This window comes from Ursus arctos, unplaced genomic scaffold (genome assembly GCF_023065955.2).
Source record: "Ursus arctos isolate Adak ecotype North America unplaced genomic scaffold, UrsArc2.0 scaffold_2, whole genome shotgun sequence".
Classification (NCBI taxonomy): Eukaryota; Metazoa; Chordata; class Mammalia; order Carnivora; family Ursidae; genus Ursus; species Ursus arctos.
Window position 1 is genome coordinate 64,741,262 of NW_026622874.1, and position 21,514 is coordinate 64,762,775.

The window sequence follows — 21,514 nt, forward strand, 5'->3', positions numbered from 1 at the left end:
CCACATGACACCATGTGTGGGAGTGCCTGGTAGGCCACTGCCAGCCTGCCTACACCACAGAATGCGGTTAATCTAATCCTAGGCCCACAGGCCCACAGAAGAAGTTTAAAAATGCCCAACACGATCATAACGCACTCAGTCCGGTGCCTGCTACACACGGCCCCGGACACATCGGCAGATGCTCGAAAACGAATGCTTCTGGGCAGTCGTGGAGGCAGGCATGGCCTCGCAGACCATCAAGGCCGTCTCAGATGGGGTTCTGGGGGCCAGGGGGCCCTGGCTGGGGGCCCGGGGCCATCTTTACGAGCTGCCCTGTCCCCACCGCCACCCTCCGGCACGCGTGGCCTTCCTGCCGCCCCGTCACGGCCCCTCACAGAGTGCCCTTATGCCAGGCCCAGTGTTGGTATCCATCACGGTGGAAGGCACTGGCTACGCAGGGAAGATTTACCGCGACCTGGTGTCGGCATTTGATGTCCTGCAGCAAAGCAACATCAGTATCCTGTCCCAGCGCTGCCTCCTGCGCCCCTCGGAGCCCGACAGCACCGGCTATGTCGTCATCGGTACCAGCCTTGCCCCTGAGGGCACCGGGGGCACAGACTCCGTTCAGGGTGGGAGGGGCGCCAGCCGGCGAGGGGCGGTGTGGCTGGCACCTTGCGCCCACAGACGGCGGCTCACGGCACCTGCTGGGCCCCCAGGCATGATGTACGGTCTGTGCTTCTGCGTCACGCTGCTCGGCAGCTATGTCAGTAGGCTGCGACGGGTCATCTGTGCCGCCTACTACCCTTCGTGGGAGCAGGTGAGCGTCCACGGCCGGCCGCCGCCCCCTCTCGCCCAGGCGCTAAGCGCGTGGCTGTCTGTCTTGGTCTCGGGGAGCTCAGAGTCCTCACGAGCGCCAGTCCTCTCTCCGCTGGCTGAACTCCCGCACAGCACGTCCCCTGCACCGTGCTCTCCGGGCCCCAGGTGGGGCTGAGAGAAACGGCGCTTCTCGGGGCAGCGTTTGCTGAGAAGGAGCTTGCCCCAAGTTTTGTTAAGAGCATGGGGGGTGGGGTGCGTGCTGGCAGGTTGAGGTGTGAATGGAAACTCAGGGTCGTGCGCCCATTCACGAATCCTTCACTGAGCGTCTCGTGTAGGCCAGTCACTGCGCTGGCCCCTGGACGCCAGGATGAAGCAAACAGTCCGGGGCCAGACAGGCTTTTAACAGGGCATCGCAATTAAAAGGTGTTTTTATGAAGGAACGAATAAAGTGCTATGAACACGCAGAGGAGAGAATAGGTCACTCCACCTACAGGAGCCCAGGGGCTTCCCAAAGGGAGGGGCATTTGAGCCAAGCCTAGAGGGATCCATAGGAGTGGACAGAAGGCAAAGGCAGGGAGTGGGGATGGGTGCAGAGGGCATTCCGGGGAGAGGAGACGGGATCGAGGGGGATCGCAGCCCCGATCTCCCCCCACCAGGAGAGGACCCTCTACCTCTACAACCTACTTCTGAGCCGCCGAACCAGCCTGCCGGCCGCTCTGCAGCGAGCAGCGAGGCGGCGGGCAGCTGACCAGGGCCACACGAGTGGCCTCCAGGTGCTGGCCAGGCGGTGAGCCCACTGTCCTCCCTTACAGAAGTGGGGCAAGAGGGGACAGAAAAAGAGCTAGAGGTCAGAATGGATCACTGTCCTTCCTAAGTGTCCAGAGGTTTGGCCGAAGAGGGTGCCCATTCCATGCAATCCACATACTGAGAGGGAGAGTTAGGGCTGAGAATTCTGGGAGGTGGGGAGTGAAGGGGGAGGCGGGCAGGACACAGAGGTTGCTCCTACAGGCACAGGGACGGAGGTCAGGCTGCAGCAAGGCCTGCCCCCGCCGCAGGGTGGTGTTGGGTGTGGGGTCCGCTGGCGGGGTGGCCGGCTCAGCGTCTGGACCCCCGCCCCAGGTGCCCCTGTCTGGGTCCTGTTGTCAGCCACTTCTGGAAGCTCCAGGACTACTGTCTGGGCTGCGGGCAGCCCCACGACCAGGAGGACACGGAGAACTTTGTGTCCTGCAGTACCCCGGGCTGCCGAGGTAAGACCCTTGGGGGGTGTGCTCTCCCTGCGGGGACTCCCCCCAGTTGCGTGTGCGTGTGACAGTCAGCTGTGGTCCTTCCTCTGTGGACTTCCGGAACTCACCTTTTGGGCCCCTCCCTTCATTACTTCCTTCATTACTTCACTGCATGTTCTCACGTACAGAGAACCGTGAGGAGCTCATTTTCCCCGTGTTTGCCTCAGTTCTCCTGGTGGTGACAATTGGTTCACAAGTGGCATTGCAGCCTGTCCCTGGCTTGCCCCTCCACGAGGACGGTCCCCCCAGGGCTGGAGGCGGGGGAGCTCAGTGGGCGGGTGGGCTAGCTCAAATGCCCTTCCTGCCCTTCCTGCCCTCCTGGCGTCTTGCAGGTCTCTTCTGCTCCACCTGTTTCCGTCTCCTGGACAATACCTGCTCTGTGTGCGCGGCTCCCCTCTCCCAGCAGGGGGGCCTGGACCTGGAGCTGTGAGTCTCCAGAGGGATGGGGTGGCTGTAGTCCTGGGGGTGGGGGCAGGAGCTGCCACCTGATGGGCGGCTTCTCCAGGGACTCCAGTGACGAGGAGGGCCCCCGGCTCTGGCTGGCTGCTGCTCGGACGAAGGGCCCTGAGCAGGAGTGGTTACTGCGGCAGCGGCTGCAGGAGGCCCTGGGCAGGACCCTCACTTCGGAGTCCAGCCCCGAGGTCAGGTGAGCGGAAAGCAGGACGCAGGGCCTGTCTGTCATGTGTGCAATGGGCTTCTGGGGTGCCCGGCCCTCTGCTAGAGCTGCAGACAGAGGTGAAGGGCAGGGACGGAGGGGGATTTGTCCAGCCCCTGGCCTGGAGGAGCCCACCAAACAGTGGGCAGTGATAGCCGCACACAGGGATTCCCGGCCATGAGAGCGGTTGGTCAGGACAGGCAGTGGACAGAACGACGGGTTTGGAGGGGGTTTGTATTAATGAAGGCTTCAGGGAAGAGGTGAAAAAGAGGTGGGTTTGGGGGCCAACCGGGTGTCCCTTGGGCTGAGGCGCAGAGGAGAGCATTCCAGGGTGGGGGGGAGCCAGGTGAGCCTGCAGAATGGGAAATATTTGGGGGGGAGGGGAGCCTAAGGGAGGCCCCGTGTGTCTGCTGAAGTCAGGGGCGGAGAGCCAGCTGAGTTCCCTACTTGCCGTCCGAAGATCCCCAGGAAATGGGCACATTCAAAGCTGTCTTCTAAGACAGTGAGCTAAGAAGGCAGTGAGAAGGTCGTGGGGCCTGAGGACGGAGGTGCTGAGGGTGGGGGTGGGTACGCTTGGCCTGAGTGGTGCTGGTGGAGAGGAGGGACAGGTTCTGGGGAAAGAGGAATGGCTTAGCTGGAGAGCTTTGGGGTTTCTGTAGGGAAGCTTGCTGAAGATGTCCAGGGGCCAGTTACAAAAGGCCTGGGCTCTGGGCCTGGGCTTGAGTTATTAACAGGCTGTAGGGGAGAGGGGAGGTGAGGGCAGGGCAGGAGAGGCGAAGGGGAATGGGTGGAACCCTGAGGGGCTCAGGCACAAACCAAGCCTGGGAGAGGCCCCAGCAGGCGGAGCCGAGCACAGTACTGCTGAGAGATGGGCGACCAGGAGGAGGCCGCTGAAGCCTGGCCAGCGACTTTGGGGGGCTGAGAGGTCACTGGAGTGGCTGTGGGAACAATTCTCGTGGTCCCAGGAAAGCCCAAAGCAGGCCGGACCCTAATGGGTTGAAGGCTGATGAGTAGAGAAGACTCAGAAAGAAACAGCACATGGCCCAGTATCACGGCCCCAAGAAGCTTGATGATTCTCTTTGCAATGTAACGGCTGCAGTTGAAAAAGAGGAGGAAGTTAGCGCCACACCACAGGGGCAGGGCTGGCCGGGCAAGAGGGTTTAGGGTTAGCCAAGGAGAGGGAGAGCTGGGCCCTCCGGAGGTGAAAGAGGGGCACCCAAGGGATGGGGTCTGGGCCAGGTGGCCAGGCTGACCTTGGGGAGAGCAGCGTTCCTCTGAGCAGAGTGAGCCCCTTCCAGTCTGGGGGCTTTGCTTTTCCCTGGGGGGTCAGAGGGAAGGGAGCCCTACTGAGAGCACGAAGAAGGGGCTGGGAGTGGAAGAAACGTTTCAAGGAGTGGGTCTGGGAGGGCAAAAAACCTGCCTTGGGAGTGTGGGAGGCAGCTGGCTGGGGAGGTGAAGGGACTGGCAGGTGGCCTGAAAGGCCTAGATGACGCGTGAACCACAACTTGTCAGGACTGACTCCAGGATGCTCCGCGATGCGGCTTTCTTCAGGAAAAGTGGCACCATGAACAGGACTTGAGGGCTGAAGGCTTTTTCTGGGTGGATGGGGGGAAGCACAAGATGGGGAGAGAACTGGGGTATCTGCAGTAAGAGTGTTTGATGTGACTGGCCTTGGGGCAGAAAAGGGCCTGACACCCGGGGGAAGTCCAGGGTCTCTGTCTCCATGAGGCATTAGAGCAGGGTTAGTGGCCAGGAGGGACACAGAATGGGTCATGGTCAGGGAAAGTTCTGGGATAAATCCAGAGGGTGGCCAAGGTTGGGGGAGGTCCCAGGAGGAGCAAAGGCAGAGGACTTTATGGCCACGGAGGTCAAGGACCAGAAGGCCCGAGGGGTGGGGGGCCCCCCGTGAGGAAGGTGGGGGCCACATAAGCAGTTAGTCTGGTCCCGGCACCCTGCGTGAGTGCAACAGGTGTCCAGGGACATAGCTGTGGCCCCCAGGGAACGGGGTGCAGCTGCCCTGGCCTTTGCGGTGTGCCCTGTACCAACCAGCAAGTTTGAGAAAGACAAGCAGCCCCCACTTGGGAGGTCTGCATGGAGCCTGCTGCGGGTGCGTGCTGGTGTGAGTGGGCCGGCCGAGCGGTGAGCTGCAGGTTCGAGGGCAAGTGAGGCCCTATCTTCAGAGGATCCTGAGGCCGCACTGAAGTTAAAAGCAGGGGCATGGGGGTGGGGGAAGCGACTCCTGAGCAGGTAGGCGTACCTCCAAGGTCACTACTGCCTCTGCCCTTACTAGCCATGTGACCTTGGGCAAGTGACCGCCCAAGGGTCCCTCAGCATCTGCCTAAGACTGGGGTCTCTCCAGCCACGGGCTGGTATCCGTGGGGAGCCAGGGGAGCAGCAGAGGCTGGTCAATCTGGACAGGGCGGGAATGCACCTGTGCAAACAGCATCGCTAACCGCGTCACTCCCTTGCGCTCCTCACTAGTGACCTGGACGAGGAGAAGGGGCCTCGGCAGAGGACACACAGGTAGCAGCCCCCACCTGAGGCCCAGTCTCTCAGGATTCCCAGCCTGCCTTGGCCCTCACTGACATCCTCAGAAATCCTCTGCCCTCAAAGCAGTCCCCCTCCAGCTTCAGAAGCCCAGCCCCTCAGTCTGTCCTCTCCTGATCTCTCCCACCTACCCCCAAAATAAAGGAACCAAAGGCAGACACAAGTGTGAATCTTAAATTATTATTATTTCTTCCTGTCCTTTACACCCGAGGTGGGGCAGGGGAAGAGGAGGGGAAGAGGAGAGGGGGGAATTGCCTCCCCCCCTAAGGCACTGAGTGGAGAAGCCGCAAGGGGGGAGGGGGGAGGTCACATTGTCCTCACTATCTGGGGCTAGGCCCCAGGTCTCCCCAGCCCTGGGCTCCCCCATCACCTGAAATGCTAAGATGAGGCCCAGGGCAACCCGACCTCCCCCAACCCCAATATATTACATCATCACTTTTTAAATAGATACAGGGACTGGTCCCGCTACCCCCTCCCTGTGACACCCCCCTCACTATTGGGGGTACCTGGGCAGCTGTGCAAATGGGCATGAGGGTGCACGGGAGGAAGGGAGAGCACCGGGCCCCTTAACCTGCCCCTTTTAAGGAGGGGGAGGGGCAGCCAGGCCAGGGAGGGGAAATAGTGCAAGGCAGAGCCCAGGCCGCGATGGGGGCCAGCACCCAGCTAGGAAGGGGGCAGATACCCCCACCCCCAGCAAAATTGGGTAGTTAAAAATCTGAAACTAGATTTCAACAAGACCAACAGAAGAGGCTATGTACAGAACCGGGGTGGACTCAATCCTAAAGGAAGAGTGAGGGGATTACTCTCCGCGGCCCAACGGGCCGCCGGGCCCGCAAGGGACCCCCCCCTCCCCCCGCCCTTCCGCGCTTTTCCGGCGGAGCGCCCACTGCCCCGGCGCCCGCGGCTCGAGGGAGCGGCCGCCAGGGGGCGCCCGCCCCCGCGCTCCGCAGGCCCGCAGCCCCTCACCCCGTCCCCCAGCCCGCGCCGCGCCAGCCCGGGGGCGGCGTGAGTCAGGGGCGGCCCGGCGGCGGCTCCAGCTCGCACCTGGGCGGGAGGAGGAGAGGAGGGTAGGAGCCACCCGGCCCGCCCTGCCCTCTGGCCCCGGGGAGGGAGCGGCGGGAACAAGACATTCCCTGCCCGGGGACGCGGGAGGGGAGGGCAGGGCCGGGGCGGAGAGCCGAGCGGAGCGGGCCCCTCCCGCTGCCCCCAGGGGCGGGCGAGCCACTCAGGCCACCCCGCCCCCTTCTCCTCCAGGACCCCGTGACTCAGCGCTCGGAGCCTGGCGGGGGGTGGGGTGGGGTTGGGGGTGGGGGGGCGCGAGGACGGCTCCTTCCTGCAGGCCCAATCCCCCAGGCTTTCCAGATTCTACCTCGGTCTCCCCCACCTACCCTTCCTTCGCCGCCCCCCTTTGCATAATTCACTGCCAGGAAAAAGGAACAGAAAGCAGGAAGGAGGGGTCTCGGAAGGGAAGGGAGGGGCGGTCCTTCACCCCCTGACACAGCCAAACCCCTGGGGGCATGGGGGCGGGGCGAGGCTTTGGTCCCAAGCCCTCCACCCCCTAGAAACCCGCATAGCCGAAGAGGGACCCCACAAATCAGAAATACATTATTGCTTCTACTCCCCAGGAGCAGCCGGGGACAGGGACCCCACCTTTACAACAAACAGAGCTGTAAATAGAGACATACTATCATGTATCACTCCTTGGGAGATCACCCCAATCTGGGGAGCCTCGACCCCAAAACCTTCTCAGCTTGGAACTGGAATGAGGGCTCTGGGGGGGGGGAGGGGCGAATTGCTGAAGCCAGGGAGGCCCAGCGCCCTGACCCCAGCTGTCCGTCCCGCATACTCCCACTGCTTGGCATGGGCGCCCCGGCCTGGCGCTGCTCCAGCCCGGCCACTCGGCCCTCTTTAAGAGGACTCCTCCATGGCACCTTCAGCCTGAGGCGTGCTGGGCGCCCCCTCCTCCTCGTCGTCATCAGGGGGTCCCAGGGTGGAGACCGGGGGCCCAGGAGGGGCCGACTGCTCCCAGAATCGAGCCAGAGAGAGGCGGAAGGTGTCCAGGTGGCCGTTGGAGAGGTCGAGGCCGGCAGGGGGCGGGGCGGCGGCAGAGGGCGGCGGGTAGTGGGGGGGCGCATCGTCCTTGCGGCGCCGCCGGGTGCGCACCTCCAGGCAGTTCTGGCCCTTGAGGTGGCGCTGCAGGTGGTCCTCCTTGGCGAAAGCCTTGTGGCACAGGTGGCACTCGTAGGGCCGGTCGCCCGTGTGCAGGTGCATGTGGTTCTTGAGGTCGTAGCTGTGCAGGAAGCGGGCCGGGCAGTGCGGGCAGGAGTAGGGGCGCTCTCCTGTGTGCTTCCGCATGTGGATCTTCAGCTTGTCGTTCCTGGGGGGCGGGGGGCGACAAGGGGGCCAGTCAGGCCCGACAGCACCCTCTCCTGTGCCTCCAACAGCAAAGCTTTCCCGCGCCAAACCCACCCCCCTCGCCTTTCTTTCTACCGGCCTCCCACCTTGGGTGTCTCTGGTAGCTCTGGGAACCCCCACACCCCCAGTCCTGCCAGGACCACCTCCCCCCCCCCCCCCCCCGTTGGCCCCTGCCGGGTCCCTTCCCCCCTGGTGCTCACCGGGTGAAGCGCACACCGCAGACTTCACAGGCGAAGGGCTTCTCCCCCGTGTGGGTCCTCATGTGGCGTGGCAGCTTGCCTGCCCCGTGGATGATCTTGTGGCAGACCGGGCACTCCTGGGGCATCTGGGAGCGGCGCTTGCGCACCAGCTTGTCCTGGCCGTCGAGGCCCGGCGCCAGGGCGTCCTGGTGCAGCGAGCTCAGGTAGGCCATCAGGTCAGGATCTATGGCGTCCTCATCAGAGCCCAGCTCCTCCGGGGACAGCGGGGGCCCACCTCCCTGCGCCATCCCGTAGGCAGAAGGGTACACCAGCTCCTCTTCTTCTTCCTCACCCTCGAAGGGCTCGTAACTCAGGGGCCCCTCAGGGGGTGAAGCAGTCCCCGCTGGAGGGCTGTAGCTGTCCCCCAGCCCGCTGCCCGCAGGGCCGCCCACTCTGCCCGCCACCTCCTCGTCCTCGTAGGTCAAGGGATGGGCGGGCGCCGTGGGCGCCTCGGGCACCAAGTGGTTCGCCCGCGCCCCCTTGGTCTGCAGGAAAGCTTTTCTGGGCTTGCGGCTGCGGCGGGCGACTGGCCGAGGGGGCGGCGGGGGCGGCGGCGGGGGCGGGAGGGGCCCCTGGGGCGGGCTGTCTTCACCGCTGGGAGCTCCCGGGGCCGAGGCCGTGGCCGTGGCAAAGGCCTCCAGGTACTGGCGGGCGCGCTCGCAGTCGTCCTCATCGGGGCCCGGAGCCTCGAGGCCGCTGCCCTGCAGGATCTCCACGCAGGCGGCGATGACGCACGGGATCTCCAGCAGCCGCGCGGCCTGCAGCACGGCCGGCATGTTGGCGCTGCTGGTGGTCAGCGTGGCGGTGTAGGCGAACTCCAGCAGGGCGCCCAGGGCCTCGGGGCCCACGAAGTCCAGCTCGCACACGCCGGCGCCCGCCCCCGCCGCCGCCCCGCCGCCGACCCCCGGCCCCGCCGCCGCCCCGCCGCCCCCCTCGGTGAAGAGCTTCTTGAAGTAGTGGCTGCAGGCGGCCAGCACGGCCCGGTGCGTGCGGTATTCCAGGCCCTGCGTCCGGATGGTGAGGTCGCAGAGGTGGCCCAGCTGCCGCTGTTCATTGAGGCAGCTCAGGAGCTCACTGCTGTGGTCGGGGAATGGGATCCCGATGAGGTCGTCCTCAGGGCTCCCCATGTTTTCCTGCAGGGTGGTGAGAGCGGCAGGTGAAGGGCACTCAGCCCTGTGAGGGGCTCCAAGGGAGGAGCGCCAGCCTTGGCCAACACTTCCCACCCGGGAGACTGCGCGCCAGCTACCCTCCTCAGGGCTTTACACCCAGCTCATCTTCCGGAACCCTCTGAAGGACTGATCAGCAGCCTTCTCACAGACAGGGAACTGATGGCACAGACAGGGGAGTGACTTTCCAAGTGAGGTCCAGCAGGGCGTTCAGACCCAGACCGTGGGCCCACAGTCGTGTCCCCAGCTGCTCTGCACAGTCCTGCCTGCCCCTGCGCATGCGTGGGAGCCCTGACCTGCTGGAGCCCCATCTGCTTGGCCTGCTCCACTCCCCATGCCTTCACAGGGAGCACTGGATGGGGAAACGGGTCCTGGCCCAGGCTTCGTGAAGGACTCAGGGCTCAATCATCTGAGAAGTGGGGTGACAGTCTATGATGGAGCCTCCCCACAGCCAGAGTGGCCAAGGACAGAGCTGAGACTCACGCTGGACCAAGGCCTGCTCCAGGCGCGGTCAGGTACATCAACCCAAGTTACCCCCACAGAGGGTCTGGCACTCTGTAAAAGGCTCTGCAAACTCAGCAGCTTCCCAGCACCTTCACCTTCACCCTCCTCCTCCTCCTCCCCTCCCCCCCCACTAAAAGTTCATCTCCCCTTTTAGATTCCACCGCCCCCCCCCAGGCCAAAAGGGAAACACAGCTCCCAGCATCCCTCCCCCCACATCCTCCCCTCCCCCAGGGGGCCAAGGAGCAGCCACCCTTTGCTGGGGTGTCGCTGGCTGGCTCGGGTGCTTCCTGCCCCGCACAGATAAGCATCGTCCCCGCCCCCTCCCCCACTGCCAATAGGCCAAGTTCCAGTTCCACCCCTCCCCACTGCAGCTACCACCAGCACCTTCCCTCCCCATTCTTGGCCAGTCAGGAGAGCCCCCCTCTCCAGAGGGTCGTCTTCTACATGCTATGCTCTCCTCTTCAAGCTGCAGTACCCCAAGGCTGGTGCAGGGGCAGGAGGGCGATAGGTGGGCCTGGCCTGGAAGTGAGGAGAGCCGCTTGAGTCCTGGGTCTGCCGCTAGCTTGCTGAATGACCTTGGGTCAGTCCCTTCTGCCTGGGCATCGGTTTCCTCGGCTGTACAAGGAGTGGGTGGGAGTGGAGGTCCCAAGAGCTCAGCCTGTCGGCCTGGCATGGGGTAGGTGGGTCTGAGGCAAGTGGAGACAGAGTTGGGGACCGGAAAGAGCGAGGCTCCGGAGTCAGCCAGGCTCAAGTCTGAACCCTCCATCTGTGGCCGACCAGCTTGGTGACTTACACACAGGAGCTAGTCTCTGAGCCTCGTTCCTAGCCTACAATAGGGGATAATTCCACCGGACCCGTAGGCTTGCGGTGACCGGTAAATGAGACCACGTGTGGGGGCCCAATAAACATTCTGGCCTTGGGAGGGAGAAACAAGGCCTCGCCCAGGGGCAGACTCCACTACACAGATGGCCTCTACTGGGAAACTGCTTGGGGACAGCTGGGTCTCCCTCCCTCAAATCACCCTAAAGAGTCAGGTTACCACCAGCTCCATGACCTTGGATCAGTCACTTCCTTTACTCAGGAGGCCGATTTCCTCCTCTGTAAGAGTAAAGGCTGACCTATGTGGTCCTTAGGGTGGGTCCCACTGACCCTGGTCAGTGTCTTCTTTGCCACTCCCAACAGCTGCTCAGACCTGGCCATTGAGGGAATAGGTTTTTTCAGGGAGCTGGGGAGTCAAGGACCACAGATTTCCCCTTTAGAACACAAGAAGTACATTGTTTCTGCCTGCCTCCCAGTCTGTCACCTTCTCTGTGACGCTGGGACTCCTGCATGGGTGCCCTCAGGGAGCAGCACCCACGTGTCTCCCTTTTCCTGTACGTACATCCAAATGCCCTCAGCAAGCCCCTGCTCCCACCTGGAGTCCCCACACCGCTTCTCTCCCTGGGAGCAATCCCAGTTCCCTTTGGTTCTCCTGCCCAAACTTTACAAACGGAGCAAGTGGCAAATGGCCCCAGGACTTAGGAACAAACAAAAACCGGGTGGGCAGCAGCAGCAGTGGGCACCCTCCTGGGCCCAGGCAGATCCTATCCCTCCCAAGGGGGATGGGTGGGGCTGTCCTCGCTGTCCATTGGCCTGGAGCTGGGCACCCGCAGGCACGTGGCTTGCCCCATCCCTCTCCCTCCTTCTCTCCCCACCCCACCCATTCCTGCTGCTGAGCCCGCCTCCTTTCTCCCACCCCAGGGCCGGTCTCCGCGGCAACTTGGTGTGGCAGGGTGCTGATTGGCTGACCCTGCTGTCAGGTCACAGGCTCAGGCTGGTTCACCACGCAGCAACTACACAGGGCGCTTGGGCAAGGGTGGGTGTTTAACCCCTTAGGCCCAACTCCAATGCCCATGGCCACGAGGTAGCAACAAAGGAGGGGAGAGGCAGAGGACACACTTAGGAAGGGGAGGTGTTAAGGTTCTCTAGCTTCTGGGAAACTCCCCCAGCCCTTACCCAGGGCTCTGGTGCCCATGCCAACTTAGGTGCTGCCTGGAACGATGCTGGTGCCAACCAGGCCAAGGGGGCAATCCTAGCCCCATCACCTGGGGGGTGGGGCACCAGTGCCAGGATGCCCACCCCACCTTGGGCACCCTTCCCACATCTGCATCCCAAAGGGCCCAGCCCCCTGACGCCCCATGAGGGCGGCCCATCCCCACCCAGCCTGGCATGCCCCCTCTTGCTAAGGCCTTGTGGGCATGGGTGTGTGTGGTGGTTGGGGGGGCAGCTGTGCCAGGGAACCGGGCAAGGTCTGTTTGGTCTGTTTGCCTGGTAGGGGGAAGAACTGGGGGCCCCGCCCCATCACTCCCCCTTTCCCGCCACCCCCCCAGGCTCCCCTCACTGTCAGGCCTGCTAGACCGGCCAAGCAGGTGGGCAGCTCTCTTGAAACTGGGCCCTGAGTCAACCCTGCCCCATCTTTAGTGGGGGGAAGACTCTGGGGCAAGAAAGGTAGGAGGGGGGCAAAGGTAGGAGCCCCTATCCCCTAACCCCTCAGTGCCCTAGGGCACACCTGCTGGGGTGTGTCCACCACCAAGAACCAAAAGGTGGAGAGCACTGGCCCTGACCTGAAGGGAAAAGGAGCCTGGAAGTCTTTGCAGGTGCTGACCTCAGGCAGTGTCCAGAGCAGGGCTGGGGCGCCAGGGCTGGGGCTCGAACCAGTGGAACAGCAGGGATACTGGCCCCCAAGGGGCAGATAGTGAAGCTGGCCCCCCTTCCCCACACCCTGGGGATTAGGAGAGTGAGGCTTAGTGTGGGGGGCAGCAGGTGGGACCAGGATTAGCAGCAGAGAAAATAGATATGGGGCTGAGACACAGGCACACAGACCCCCCCACCACCACCATCTCCAGGTGCAGCCGCTCAGGGTGAGGGAGGGTGAGGTCTGTCTGTGACATCCTCCTCCAGGGTGATGGAGGCCTGTGGCGCTTCCCGGTGCCCACCCCCCACCTTGGCTAGCCACCCCCCCTTCTTACTTCTTTCTCCTTCTGCCCCCCACCCCCACCCCAACTCCAGCCTCAGGTTCTCTTCCTGTTTTTTTGGAGCTAAGTTTGCACGCAGCCAAGGCTTTGGCCTGTGGCTGGACCAGGGGGTGGGGAAGTAGGACAGCCAGTCCAAAGTCCTCAGGGACCCAGGAATCCTAGCTCCCCAGCTTCTCCTACGCTTCCCAGGGCCTCTGGAGCCCAGGGGCCGGAGCCACCTGGACTGCCCAGTTGGGAAGGGAGGATAAGGGGCTGAGGGAGTCCCCTGGAGGATGGTATGGGCTTGGAAGGCGAGGCCCCTGGCCCAGGGATGCCCCAGCATGTACCGAGCCCATGGGTCCGCACCCCAGCCCCTCTTAGTGAGTGCGTGCCCTACCCATCCCCCATATGCCGCTTCCCCCTCCTAACCTCACCACCCCCAGCACTCACACTTCCTGGGGGCCAGGCGGGGAAGGGAGACCGCAAGCCACGAAGGGGGAAGGAGGCCAGGGGAGTTGGCTGCTTCCCGGTGCTGTGGGGGTTAAGCCTCTCCTCCCTCAAAATCCCCAATTCCTGGTGCTCCCTGAAATGAGGCGATCTCCGTGCCCCTCCACATTTTCCTTCCCTGACACCCGCCCTAGCCCACAGGCCCGCAGGCCCGCACTGCGGGGTGTGAGGGAAGATGGTAGAGGAGGGAAGGGGGGCAACTCCTTTCCCCAGCCTTCCTCCTTCACCTTTGGGGATGCTTGCCCAGCAGCCACTGTCCACTCCTGGCCCCCATTCTCAGCCTCCTCTTGCTGTCCCCTTGCTGACTGGCCAACCCTGTACCCTCACCACGACCATCCTTCGCTTTCCTCCCTTCAGCGGTGTCCAGCCTCCTGCCTCCACTCTGGGCATCCATGGCCCTTGGCCCCCAGGAGCCGCCTCGCCGCCCTCTCCTCGCTTTTCCCTCGGGTCTCCACTCCAGACTCTCCGGCTTCCTCCATTCCACCCTGCTCCCAGCATCAGTTCTCTTCTCCCCAGGGTGGCGGGCACAGAGAGAGGGGCCCAAGGAATCAAATCAAAGAGCCAGGCCTGCCTTCCAAGGCCTGGTCTTGCCATGGGATGGCTGTGTTCAGGGCACCCATGCCACCCTTCTGGAAGAAGCACAGGATTGAAATTTGGGGGCCAGTTGGGGAGGATGGGTGGCGGTGGGGGGAGCCGGTGTGGAGAGAGCGGATGTGGGGTGGGGTGGGGGGGACAACCTAGGCCTCTCTGCCCGTCAGAATTTCCAGCCCTGGAGGTGCTGGGCTTTCCCCAGAGGGTACCCACCCTGGGCCAGGCAACTGTGCACCTGGACAGACCCTGGCCATCAGGGTTCCCAGCGGGATCTGCCTGGGCAATGCCAGCTCCCCTTAGGGCCTGAGGAGACGGCACAAGGTGCCAGGGTCTGCCCTGGGCCCACCCCCTCCCCCCAGCCTAGCGTCTCGGGCTGGGTAACAGAGCCGGCTGGTAACCCCACACCCGCCAAGCCGCGGGCAGAAACCTGAGCCCCCCAGCCCCAGAGGACACCCCAGCCCGATCCCCGGAGCCCGGCTCCCTGCCAGCCTGTCCAACCTCCTGTCCTGGCCCAGCAATCCTTCGGCTCCTGTAGGCCCCTTCTGCTGCCCTGTCCTCCTGGGGCCCCTGAGTGCTGAAGCTTCCCCACACTTCAGCTCCTCAGACCCTCAGCTCCCTCAACCTTCCCGGAGAAGCTTGGACACACTCTTCCTAGCCTGTTTTTCAGTCCCTCTCTGACCCTTGGCCAATTCTAGGCCTCCAAGCCTCCCCTGGGGCCTGATCTCCCAAGCCAGAGCAGGGCCTACTCACCTGAACGCTGAGGGGCCTTGCCGGCAACTCCTCTTGGCCCCTGGGGGGAGCAGGTTGGGAGGGGTGGGGGAGGGCCGGGCTGGGGGGGGAGGTGGGGTGGCTGTTCCCCGCTCCAGCTCCCTCCTTCAAAGGGGCCGCCCACGACCTGGCCCAGCCCCTCCCCCCTACAGTCTTAACCCTCTGGGTGCTGTCCCCCCTCCCCCCAGCTTGGAGGGAGGGGTTACCAGAGGGCTGGCAGCGTGGGAGAGGGCCTAAAGTCTCTGCCTTCGGTGCCCGAAGCCCCAGCTGTACCCACCCCCGCTCGTCCTTACTCAGTCCTGAAAGGGGAAAAAGGTGAGTGTAGGCAAGGTAGGAGCTGGGACAGTCCAGGAGGACAGAGGTGAGGAGGAGCCACGGGAGAGGCTGCTGGAGGTGGGACCAGGAGAAGGAAGAAGGGAGGGGAGGGGACAGGAGGCGGCAGTGGCCAGAAGAGGGAGGAGGGGAACCCTGGACAGTCAGTGCCAGGGGTGACAGGTGCCCAGGTCCCAGCCCCTCGGGGCATGTGGCACCATAGGGGGCCACAGGGAGGCCCTCCAGACCCCAGTAGGCCCCTCAGACCCCTGGGAGCTGACCGAATTCTCCCCACCCTGTACTGGGCTGGGGCCCTCAGGGGCTGGGCAAGGCAGCACCCCGCCCTCCCCATGCCTCACCCCAAACCCACTCACATACCACAGTTCCTTGCCCGGGCGCCAGCCCCTGCCAACCAGGCCAGGGGGCAGCCCTTGTGCCAGCCCCCAATGGCCAGGGGGATCAGGGGGATGGAGCTGGCCTGAGGGGGGTGGACAGATGAGGGGAGCTGTGGGCACCGAAAGAGGAAGGAGCCAGGAGGGGGCATCTGCTGGGAAGCGCCTAGCCCCACCCCTTGCGCAAGCCGCTGCCACCCTGGCCGGTTGGGTGGGACCCGCCTGGGCCTGAGGGGCAACTCAGGAGGGCTCGGAGCCCAGAGATGGGTGGGCCACAAAGTTCCACTTAAGCAACTTCTAGGGTCTCTTATTCCTGGAATAAGGGGTGCCCTAATGTTCTGTAGACACTGGGCCAATTCAAGTCCTCCTGGGTTGGGGAGGACCACCGAAATGCCCCCTAAAACATCCCCTCCTCTTTCCCCCCAACAGCTGCTGGCTCAACGCCGCTGGCCTGCTGCCCCTCACCAGCTCCCGGCCCGGTTGGCACCTACCCACCAGGATGCTGGCAGTCCTGCCCTCCTCTCCCTCCTGCCCCCCTGCTACCAGCGCCCCATGCCAACTGTGGGCCTGGGTGGGGGAGGGTCACCCCTGTGCCTTGGTGCCAGTCAGGCGGGTCCAGTCCCCTAGGTCCTACAGATAAGGCCCAAGACCCTGTTCTTGAGCCGTCTCCTCAAGAGGCAGCACACAAGTCAGGGCCTCCACGGAGAGCCCAGGAGACTAGGGACAGCCCGGTGAGCACTTACGGAAAGCTCCGTTCCCCAAGGTGGGTGCCAGCCTCCCAGGATTCCCTCTGCCTAAGCATTTGCTTGGGCACCAAAGTCCCCGCAATTCCTGAGAGCCCTGGTGCCCACAGCCTGCAAGGGAGTGGGGTGGGGCTGCTCTCTGCCCTTTGATCCCCATAAAGGCAGGGAACCAGCCTGGAGGGCAGGGGGCAGGGAAGGGGTTCATGGGGCCCCTCCATTTCATCCCTGCCAGGGGCAGCAGGGCAGGGTGGGGGCATTTCTTGGGTGGGGCTCCAAGGTAAGAACGGTAGCACGTCCCAGAGGAGAGGGAGGTTAATCACGGGTCCTTGGTGTCACGTGGGCACAGGATGGTGAGAACAAGGTGGCGGGGGCGGGGGGGATGCAGAGGGTACCCGTGTTCCAATTCATCCCAGTCCTGGCTTTTACTCCCATCTGGCAACATTTCCAGACTTCACCAAATTGAGAGGGCAAGGCCTACAACTCCCACTATGCACCACAATTGTTCTGCATGTACCTTGGGAGCTGTAGTTCCCAAGAGAAGTCCTGTGTTCTCTTCCCCAGAGCCTTGCTGATGGGAGTGGACGGAGGGCAGACCAGACTTGGTCAGAAATCTCCTTCGTGGAGGAGGTTAAAGGCTAGGAGGTCCATGGTGCAGGGGGAGAGGACCCCTTCTCCCAGGCAAAGGGGAGGAAAGGAGGAAGGAAGGAGGAGAGGATGTCTGTTGAAAGGGGCATATGGGTGGGGAGGAGTTGGGGGGGGGGGTGGAAACAGGAAGGAAACTGAAGCCAGAGAAACATGAGGTCGAAAGCAAAGGCCTGGTGGAGCCTCACTCCGAAGCCTGGCAGGGACTGGGAAGGCATAAGAGGAATTAGGGATGCCAACTGGTAGCAAACTGGTGTGTTCACTGGGGTCACTGGCTCCATTTGCCTGCCACAAGCCCTCTTTGGCCTGGGGCACCCCCACCCCTGGACCCGGCACAGGTATTTGCTGGCTGGAGAGCTCTGAAGACCGACTTGGTTCTGGGATGCTAGCAGGCAGAGGTAGAGGTTGGGGGAGGTCGGGGCCAGGCCTCATGGGGAGTGTGGTGGAGGGAGGTATGTGTGGGGTTAGGCCCAGGTGTGAGTTGAAGGAATTGTGCTGGCAAATGAGGATGCGACCTTCCATGGTGGGGGGGGGGCAGTGAAGAGAGGGCTCAGTTGCCAAGGCCACCAGCCTCCCACCCACCTCAACTAAAGGGTGCAGTGAAGAGGCAGCCCTCTTTGGTCTGCCTGCGGCATTTGCTAAAGGTAGCTTTCCCTCTGGGCCAGGCAGCCTGTGAGCGTCAGAGGCGGCAACTCAGGGGGCCAGATGGCAGCTGGGTGCCTTTCCTTAGTGGGGGTGGAGGTCAGAAGTGGGCAGAGGCTCTGTTTCGAGGCCACTTTCTCTGGGCTCCCCAAGGCTCTGAGACAGATGCTTACAGGCCCCGGCTAAGACTCTTGCCAAGACCTGAGTGCACTGGGTGGGTGGGTTGGGGGGAGCCTTCCTTGCCCCTCCAAAGCCCTTGATAGTGGACAACAGTAGCTCTCACCCCTTCCCCCCAGTCCCCCAGGCCCGCCTTGGCGCTTGGCCGTCTGTGTGTTGGCAGGACTGGGGGTGGGGGGGCAGCAAGGCAACTTCAAACTGTCCGGGCAAAACGTCAAGTTTACTCACGAGTTTACTCAGCAGAAGGAGGGGGAAGAGGCTAGAGCGGGCACACCCCATGCCAGGGTCCTATCCGTCTCCTGTCCCCACCTTCCTACCCCCACTCTCCTCTTCAGCCCTAGGCCAAAACAGCCACAGGCCCCAAGGCCTGGTGGCAGGTCAGTCTTAACTCTCAGAAGGTCATGGAACCAAGCAGGCTGGAGGCAGGAAGCCCCGAAGCAGGTCCAGAGGCTCCTATCAGAGGGCAGTGCCCTGCCTGGAGCCCATTTACTACCCATCTTAGGGCCTTGGCCTTGGACCAGAACTGGGTCTCTTAGCCACCAAGAAGGGGGCAGTACCAGGCCAGGCTTCCTCCATGTGAGCAGTCCCCTGGGCAGTGACTTCTGACCCCAAATGACCGATCCTAGGCAGTGCCCCAGGCAGCGTGGTGCCATCTGGGAGGCCTTACGATCAGGGGTTGGTTCTCTCAGCCTTGGCTTGGAATGGGGGGCCAGCACCCTATCTGACCTACTTCCCTTTCCTCCCCACCTGCTTTCATTCTCTGCTTCTCTCCCCCAGCCTTCAATGTCCCCACCCCAGAGGCGCTCCGCCCCCCATGCCCGCTGGGCCCCCTCCCCCACCCTCCCCAGGGTGCCAAGTGCAAGCACACAAAGGGCCCGATGGTGCATTGTTAGCCCAGCCCCCGCTGCCCGCCGCGCCCTCCCAGGGCGGGCACTAAGCCAAGGAGGAGCTGGGGGCCCTGGGTGCCAGGGGGCACCATGGGGAAGGGGGAAGAGGTCAACACCTGTCTCCCAGACACTGGGGTCCATATCAGCCAGAGCTGCGTAGTGATGAGAGTGCCCTATTAGAACAGGCCTCTGTCCCTGACACCTGAACCTGGTGGGCACTGCCTTCTTCCTTCCCTAGAGCCCCTTTCGGGTGACAGTGACCCCTTTCTGACCCCTGTGCTAAGGCTGGGGGATGTGGTACCCAAGGGAGGGGACAGTGTCTGGGGGTGCCAGCACGCTGCATCATGCCTGCAGCAACCACGTAACAGAGGCACGCTGGGGGAGCTGGGGTCCCGGGGGCCAGGGACAGGAGGCACTGACAGAGATTTCTTCTTGTTTCATCAGCTGCTCCAGGGGGAGCCCCCTGCCCTTCTCCCCAGTCACCACTGATGAGAAGCAGTAACTGCCACCCAAACTCAGTCACAAATACGTCCCTCTCCAGCCCTGCACAACACTCCTTGTGCCCACTCTCCCCTCCCAACCTGATGCCCACTCCATGCCAGCTATGCCAGCAGTGCCAGGCAGGTACAGGGGTGACCAAACCAGTTGGTGTGTGGGGGGGGAGCAGGAGGCAACCCCATAATCCTCCAGGCCTCACCCCCCACACACACGTACCCTCTGGGAACAGAGAGTCCCCATCCTGGTTTAACCCTTCACCGCTCAGTCTGGCTCCCCCAGCCCCCGCTGAACTGCCTCCGTCCTCTGGGAATAAGCTGGGGGAAGGGGAACGGCTGCGCTGACTCACTCCCGTTCTCAGCTGCAGCTAGGGGTCTGCAAGGCGCTCAGGCGGGGGTCAGTTCAAGAACGCCCTCCACCTGGCCCGGAAGCCAGGACAGCCTGCTGGTCTCCCCCTCTCCTCAGCACCCACTTCCGGTGTCCCAAACTAGGTCAGCAGCGCTCGTTTCCTGTGGGTCAGCTAGCACCCGCGCCTCTGCCCCTCCCCTGCTCCGGACCCAGGCTCCCCGCCCCCCCCAGGGCGCCCCGAGGTCTCACCACGTCTCAGCCGCCCTTTGATACGTGGGGGTTGTGCGGGGCGGGGGGCAGGGGACCCGCCCTCTCTCCAAACACCAGCAGGGCCGGGGCGCCTGGGCAGGCACGTGTCCGGGCACAACCCGCTGCCCACGCCGCCCCCCCACTCCCGTCCCCCCCCCTCGCTCTGGCCGGGACACGTCGCTCTCTTACTTGGGGTGGGGTGGGAGGAGAGAGCGAAAGCTGGGAATGGAAAGCAGCGCCCCCCACCCCTTTGAATGGCAGCCCTCTGCCAGCGGCGCTCCCAGTAGCTTCCACGACTACACAGTAGCGACCCCCACTCTGTGGAGGGGCAGGTGCGCGCGCGCCAGCGGGGGGACGGGTGGGGGCAGAACTCCTCCCGGTCACCCGCCCTCGCTCTCGGGTTCTGGGGGCACGAGCCGGCCTGGGAAGGGTGGCGGCGGGACCGGCGCCTGAAGGAAGGGACTGGGACTGAGGGGTCGATCTGTGTCGCTCGGAGGTTGTCGCCGAGCCCCACTACTGGAGAGAGAGCGCGGCTCCGGAGGCGCAGGAAACCGAATAGTCCAGCCGGTAACTTTCCCCCCAGCCGCGGCTCCTCCTGCGCTCCCCCCGCCCCCAGTGCCACTGGCCCGGGTCCAGCCCACCGCGCCAGGGGGCGCGGGGGGGGCGCCTTGTCCTAGTTAGAGTCCGTCAGCGTTTCCATTCCCTCAGCTCGGGCGGGTCGGGGGTCTCCCCGCAAGTCACGGAGGAGACTGGGGGAGCGCTCGGCGCCGCCTCACCCTCTCTCCATCCCGGAGCAGCCGGTCTGTCTGATCCCAGAAGTGCAGAGAAAGTTTCTGGGGACCCTCCGCCCACCTTTCCTCGCAGTGAAAATCAATTCCAAAGATCCGGGGTTCCGGGAAGGCACAGGGAAGGGGAGTGGTGGGAGTCTGGTCTGCATGCGTGTGTGTGCGCGCGTGGGGGGGGTCCCACTTACAGGACAGACGAAGGACACTGCAGTAGTCTCGCGTCTGGGGGACCCCGAGCCGGAGACAAAAGTAGGGTACACTCACCTCTCCGCCTTTGGGTCCGCCGGCCGGAACTGCTGAAGCACAGGGTGTGGAGACAAGCGCGTCCCCCGCAGGGCCCGGGGGCTTGGGGCCCTGCTCCGGTCCTGGTCAGAAGGCCGCGGTCAGTCGCTCGCTGCTCTCTGCTGGGGGGCTCCTCCTCCGCAGCCCTCGGCCTCCTCCTGCCGCCCGCCCCCCCCTCGGCCGCCGAGAACCGTACATTCACCTGGCTCCCACCCGCCCCCCCCTCAGGGCCCGCCTCACCTGTCCTGCTGTCTCACCTGTCCTCCCGCTGGCTTTCCCCCCATCCCTCCCCTCCCTCCCCCCGCCCCCTGCCACCCCCCAAACTCCCCCCCCAACCCTTAGCAACACCCTCTGTCACTTCCTGGTTTTTCACCCGCCCCCCCAGGTCCCCCTCCCTCCGCCCAATAAGGATATAAACTTCAACCCCTCGGTCCAGCCAGTCCCTGCAGGGCGCAGATGGGTCCCTCCCTCCCTTTTCGCTCCCTTCCTCCAAGCTTTTACTTTGCTCTCCGAGCCTTTCCCACCCTCCTCTTTTTCCCTCTTTCTTTCCTTCGGTCTCTTTCTCCCTCCACCTGCCGCGGTCCCTCTCCCCCTCCCTCTCCCTCTTTCTCCTCTAGCCCCTATCTCTTCCAGTCCACCTTAACTCGGGCTCCGCCCCCGACCCCCATCCAGCCCTCCGCTGCGGCTCCGCCCCGCCCCCTGCACTCCACCGCCCTGCCCGCCCATTGGCCTGCGCACCCGCCCATCTCAAGTGGGTCCTGCCTAGCGTTCCGCCAGGGAGGGGGCGGAGCCGAGGGGCTGGCCTGAAACCTGGAGGAGGGAAAGGGGGAGGGGGCAGTGTCCGCAGCGGCCCGGGAACCCAGCGCCCCCATCAAGGGATCTGTCTCCGTGAGGGGCTTTTGTACGGTCACCTCCTCGGGAGGGAAGGGTATGAGAGGTTAAAGATAGGCTAGGTGGGGGTGAGGCCGGGACTTAAGGGATTGAAGGAGGGGGGGGTCCCGTGAGGGGCTATAATCAGGTCAGTGCCCCGGGAGGTAGGGGGAGGGGGAGCCACCAGGCCATCAGTTCCAGCTCCTACGCCCCACCCCGACTCTGAG

At 63.9% G+C, this 21,514-nt stretch overlaps 3 protein-coding genes across 4 annotated transcripts in view; 1 reads left to right on the forward strand and 2 right to left on the reverse strand.

Moving 5' to 3' along the window:
• Nucleotides 1–1,925, reverse strand: part of DCST1 (DC-STAMP domain containing 1) — a 17,851-nt gene extending 15,926 nt beyond the window's left edge. The window contains exon 1 of the mRNA XM_026485260.4: nucleotides 449–1,925. The gene's annotated coding sequence lies outside the window, so the exon portion shown is untranslated. The remainder of the gene's footprint in view (nucleotides 1–448) is intronic.
• LOC130544233 (DC-STAMP domain-containing protein 2-like) lies at nucleotides 179–5,436 on the forward strand. Its single transcript, XM_057315108.1, is given in 6 exon segments — nucleotides 179–796; nucleotides 1,452–1,582; nucleotides 1,915–2,042; nucleotides 2,411–2,504; nucleotides 2,584–2,724; nucleotides 5,215–5,436. Coding segments are annotated over 6 exon segments (1,320 nt in total). The 3' UTR covers nucleotides 5,423–5,436.
• Nucleotides 5,418–20,716, reverse strand: ZBTB7B (zinc finger and BTB domain containing 7B). Of its 2 annotated transcripts, XM_026485270.4 has the most exons (4): nucleotides 20,658–20,716; nucleotides 20,400–20,500; nucleotides 7,896–9,067; nucleotides 5,418–7,657 (listed from the first exon to the last, which is right to left on the reverse strand). In XM_026485270.4, exons 3-4 carry the CDS (start codon nucleotides 9,059–9,061, stop codon nucleotides 7,189–7,191), a joined length of 1,635 nt encoding a protein of 544 aa, XP_026341055.2. In that variant the 5' UTR covers nucleotides 9,062–9,067; nucleotides 20,400–20,500; nucleotides 20,658–20,716; the 3' UTR covers nucleotides 5,418–7,188. The 2 variants fall into 2 exon arrangements, with proteins under 2 accessions (XP_026341055.2, XP_044234993.2); XM_044379058.3 differs by lacking the exons at nucleotides 20,400–20,500; nucleotides 20,658–20,716 and adding an exon at nucleotides 14,446–14,519.
• Between the last annotated feature and the right edge of the window lie 798 nt (nucleotides 20,717–21,514).

Bases quoted from the DNA above. Each gene is read 5' to 3' on its own strand.
- ZBTB7B (XM_026485270.4), bottom strand. From the start codon at position 9,061: ATGGGGAGCCCTGAGGACGACCTCATCGGGATCCCATTCCCCGACCAC. The intron at 7,658-7,895 runs GTGAGCACCAGG...CCCGCCCCCCAG, and splicing joins TGCGGTGTGCGCTTCACCCG to GAACGACAAGCTGAAGATCC.